We start from the raw sequence: 5,000 nt of genomic DNA, 5'->3' as shown, positions 1-5,000 counted from the left end.
TCATCCTCTCCTCTCCTCTCCTCTCCTCCCATCCTCTCCTCTCCTCTCCTCTCCTCTCCTCTCATCCTCTCCTCTCCTCCTCTCCTCTCCTCTCTTCTCCTCTCATCCTCTCCTCTCCTCTCCTCTCCTCCTCTCCTCTCCTCTCCTCTCCTCCCATCCTCTCCTCTCCTCTCCTCTCCTCCCATCCTCTCCTCTCCTCTCCTCTCCTCTCATCTCCTCCTCTCCTCTCCTCTCCTCTCCTCCTCTCCTCTCCTCTCCTCTCCTCTCCTCCTCTCCTCTCCTCTCATCCTCTCCTCTCCTCCTCTCTTCTCCTCTCATCCTCTCCTCTCCTCTCCTCTCCTCTCCTCCCATCCTCTCCTCTCCTCTCCTCTCCTCTCATCTCCTCCTCTCCTCTCCTCTCCTCCTCTCCTCTCCTCCTCTCCTCTCCTCTCCTCCTCTCTTCTCCTCCCATCCTCTCCTCTCCTCCTCTCATCTCCTCCTCTCCTCTCCTCTCCTCTCCTCCTCTCCTCTCCTCCTCTCATCTCCTCCTCTCCTCTCCTCTCCTCTCCTCCTCTCCTCTCCTCTCCTCCTCTCTTCTCCTCTCATCCTCTCCTCTCCTCTCCTCTCCTCTCCTCTCCTCCCATCCTCTCCTCTCCTCTCCTCTCATCCTCTCCTCTCCTCTCCTCCTCTCATCTCCTCCTCTCCTCTCCTCCTCTCTTCTCCTCTCATCCTCTCCTCCTCTCTTCTCCTCTCATCCTCTCCTCCTCTCCTCTCCTCTCCTCCTCTCCTCTCCTCCTCTCCTCTCATCCTCTCCTCTCCTCTCCTCCTCTCCTCTCCTCCTCTCATCTCCTCCTCTCCTCTCCTCCTCTCTTCTCCTCTCATCCTCTCCTCCTCTCCTCTCCTCTCCTCTCCTCCCCTCCTCTCCTCTCTCCTCTTCTCCCTGCAGGTCTCTCTCTCTCTCTGTGTCTCTCTCTCTTCCCAGAACAACAACACAGTGAGTTTCTTCCTTTCTTTCTTTCTTTCTTTCTTTCTTCCTTCCTTTCTCCTCACTACCTCACCAGTTTATCACTAACACAGTACAGTGTGTGGTTCCTGAGACAGGGATAAGGATGAATCTTTCTTATTGAACGTGTCAGAACAGATAAACAGAAGCTTGGCCTCTGCGGCCATGTTGGCTGACAGACAGAGTGTTGACTGAGATCAATAGAAATAACCGTTTGTTGTTGGTTAAGTTTGATTGATTTATTTTTTTTACCAATAAAGCATAACAATGAGAGATAAAGGAGAGATCAACAGCAATGCAGAGATGGCTCAAAGAACAGTAAAAAACTATTAAAATAGAGTAAATGTTTATGGTCGCCTTGACGAAAATGATGATGATGGTGAAGGTGATGATGCTTGTTGTTTTTGTTGTCATCAGGATTCTGCAGGAGACGACGGAGCGGACGGAGAGCAAGAGACCAAAGACTGGTGAGACACACACACACACACACACACACACACACACACACACACACACAGTAATGCTGGAAACATACTTCAGTGTTATTACTCTTCTCGTACTCAAAGTGGTTGTTGATACTCGTCTGCGTACTTTTGGGGGCAAAACTCACCACCAGCCTCATCTCCACTCTGCACGGACATAACGGACGCGGATTTGCTTCCGTTTCATTTTGCATGTTTCAGTCCATCTGAACACCTGACAGGTTCTCACCTGCTATTCTGCAGAGTTCAGCTTCTCTTCAAATGATTCTGCCATCTGTCCCAGCATCCGTCCCGTCTCTGGGCGGGACACTGTGGTTCCTGTCTGTATGTGTGTGTATGTGTGTGTGTGTGTGTGTGTGTGTGTGTGTGTTGCACCTTGCGGACGCGTAGCTTTAATTTTTGAGGACTTGCACAAAAAGCAGTCCGGCGTATCCTGTGTATCCTCTCTGAACGCCAACAAACACGTACGTGTGATTAAACGATGTTTCTGCCTTCATGCTGCAGTTCCCCCAGCCGCCAGCAGGAGGCGGAGTGTGGCGGGAGGAGCAGGGAGGTGCGGAAAGAGGAGGAACATGAGGAGGAGGAGGAGGAGGAGGAGGTGTTACTGACCAACCGGCAGGAGATCCTGAACAGAGTCACCATGAAGACAGAGGTACAGTGGTGACCTTTAACCTTTAGGCAAGGCAAGGCAAGTTTATTTCTATAGCACATTTCATACACAACGGCAATTCAAAGTGCTTTACATAAATAAAATAAAAATAAAGACATAGATAAAAAGACAGTGCAAGAAGATTAAAAAGATGACGAAAAGTGAAAGTGCATAAAAATCACATTTAAAAAAAAAAAATAAAAGATAAAAATGAATAAATACTACAGAGCAGATGAGTGTTGCCCTAAATTTCTTAAAAAGCCCTGGTGAACAGGAAAGTTTTAAGCTGATTTAAAAGATTCTAGAGTGGAGGCAGACCTCAGATGTTCTGGAGGTTTGTTGCAGGCCTGAGGAGCATAAAGACTTAGAGAGACTGTAAAGACACTGTTACAGCAGTCAAGCCTACTAAAAATAAATGCATGAACAAGTTTTTCAAGGTCCTGCTTGGACATTAATTCTTTAATTCTTGCGATATTTTTAAGGTGATAGTAGGCAGATTTTGTAATTGTCTTGATGTGGCTGTTGAAGTTTAGGTCAGAGTCCATGACTACACCAAGACTTCTGACTTGGTTTTTAGTCTCCAGTGAGAGGGATTCAAGGTGAGCAGTGACCGCAATGGAAATAAGCCTTCGGGCTTTATTGTGTTTTCATCCTCGGCGATTTTTAATGTATGTAATGACTGCAATGCAGTGTTATATGTGTTCTTTAATCATCAAATAAATTCATTCATTCACTTTAAGTCTCTCCTCTTTGGCACCAAAAACAATTATTTCAGTTTTATCTTTATTTAGTTGTAGAAAATTGTGGCACATCCAGTCATTGATTTGTTCAATGCACTTATTTAGTGAGTCTATTGGACCATAGTCATCTGTTGATAAAGCTATGTAGATCTGAGTGTCGTCTGCGTAATTATGATAGGAAATACTGTTGTTTTGCATAATTTGAGCTAGTGGCAGCATGTAGAGATTGAACAGAAGAGGCCCGAGGATCGACCCCTGGGGAGACACAAAGTCTCTGTCTTGTAAGTAAGATTTAAACCAGTTTAGGACTGTGCCAGACAACCCTACCCATTTTACCAGTCTGCCTACCAGTATGTCATGGTCTTGCTTGCTTATGGTTGTCCATCGAATCCGATGACGACGTCCACTTGTGTCCTTTAACGTTGGGTTCTTTGATGGCTGAAGAGTCCAATCCTGGAAGCACATATTTTATTGCAGGTGGGGCATGTGTAAGTTGTAGTGGAGGTGGTAGTACTGGCAACCATGGGTGTGTTCCTGCTGAGTCTCTGTTGCTGTCTTCTGGCAGTCCTCTCCTCCTCCAGCCTGCGAGTTCCGACTAGGCAGCGCTGCCGCCGGGAGTCGCGGTCAGCAGCAGCATCCTCCAGGTCCTCGGGTCTGATGTTGCACTTCCTCAGTGAAGTCTTCAGCCGGTCCTTGTACCTCTTCTTCTGCCCTCCATGGTGTAACTGGCGGCGGGGTACTGGAACTCCATTGGCAGACCTCTTCTGTCTCGGTGGTGTTGACAGACAGCTCCATCCTGCTGTAGGCCCTGACAACCACAGCAAGGATGGACTGAAGGTCCTGTGGAGAGTGAGCCACAAGAGCACAGTCATCTGCGTACTGCAGCTCGAGGACCCGCTCTCTGGACAGTTTGGTGGTTGCTTGGAGCCTCCTGATGTTGAAGAGGTTTCCATCCAGTCTGATGTCCACTGCAACACCGCTGCTGTCCTCAAGCTCCTTATGGAGAAGCTGGGTGACACATAGGAGGAAGATGTTAAAGAATACAGGTGCCAGGACACGCCCTTGTCTTACCCCTGTGCGTACAGGGAAAGGCACAGACTCTTGTCCTCCAATAGTCACACGAGCCGTCATCCCATCGTGGAATTGGCGGAGGATGCTGACAAATTTGGCTGGGCAGCCAAACTTGACAAGTACACTCCACAGGAGCTCCCTGTTAACAGTGTCAAGCTTAGAGAGGTCGATAAAGGCCATGAAGAGGTCCTGATGTTGTTCCCGGCACTTTTCCTGAAGTTGCCGTGATGTAAAGATCATGTCGACCGTACTCCTGTTCTTCCTAAACCCGCACTGTGACTCAGGTAGCATTGACTCTGTGAGGTTACTGATCAACCATGTAGCATGACCTTGGCCAGGACCTTGCCAGCAACAGCAAAGAGTGATATTCCCCTACTGTTACCGCAGATAGACTTGTCACCCTTATTTTTGTAGATGGCGACGATGTTGGCGTCCCTCCACTGTTGGGGTATGTTCTCATCTGCCCAGGCCTTGGTAATGTATTGATGGAGAGTTCTTGTGCTGAGGTACCCTCCCTGCTTCAGTAGTTCTGCAGGGATGCTGTCAGTGCCAGAAGACTTGTTGTTCTTTAAAGCACGGACAGCTGCTAGAACCTCCATGAAGGTTGGCGGCTGGCTGAGGTCATGGGGGGGGGGGGCGTTCAGGCAGTTCTTCCAGCATGGTGTGGTCAGCAGGAGAGTGTTGATTGAGTAGGTCATCAAAGTGCTCAGCCCACCTCAACAGGATCCGGTTTTGGTCCTTCAAAAGTGTGAGACCATCTGCTGTTTTCAGGGGATGACAGAGCAGTTTTTTGGGCCGTAGATGTTTTTTACAGAATTGTAGAAATTGTGCATGTCATTTTTGGCTGCATACATTTGTATCCCATGAGCCTTACTTGTCCACCATTCATTTTGCAGGGTCTGCATTAGGGCTGCACAATTAATCGTATATTAATCGCGATGTCGATATTGGCTTCCACAATTAATTGATTGTGGCCGGGGGCGATTATTCACGCTGGGTTTAGTTTGCTCTGGTGTAGGGCTGCAACGGTTAGTCAACGTAATCAAAACTCAAATTACTTGAATTTTGACCCAGTT

The 5,000-nt window shown here is 48.1% G+C and overlaps 1 protein-coding gene across 1 annotated transcript in view; it reads left to right on the top strand.

Moving 5' to 3' along the window:
* Positions 1 to 5,000, top strand: part of LOC139911126 (rap guanine nucleotide exchange factor 1-like) — a 25,030-nt gene that overhangs the window by 10,634 nt on the left and 9,396 nt on the right. Inside the window, exons 12-13 of the mRNA XM_078285409.1 lie at positions 1,400 to 1,449; positions 1,969 to 2,116. Of these exons, the coding sequence (XP_078141535.1) occupies positions 1,400 to 1,449; positions 1,969 to 2,116 (198 nt within the window). The remainder of the gene's footprint in view (positions 1 to 1,399; positions 1,450 to 1,968; positions 2,117 to 5,000) is intronic.

This window comes from Centroberyx gerrardi, chromosome 8, assembly GCF_048128805.1.
Source record: "Centroberyx gerrardi isolate f3 chromosome 8, fCenGer3.hap1.cur.20231027, whole genome shotgun sequence".
NCBI lineage: Eukaryota > Metazoa > Chordata > Actinopteri > Beryciformes > Berycidae > Centroberyx > Centroberyx gerrardi.
Note: the sequence above shows the minus strand (reverse complement) of the source record. Positions and strands in the feature narration are given on the sequence as shown.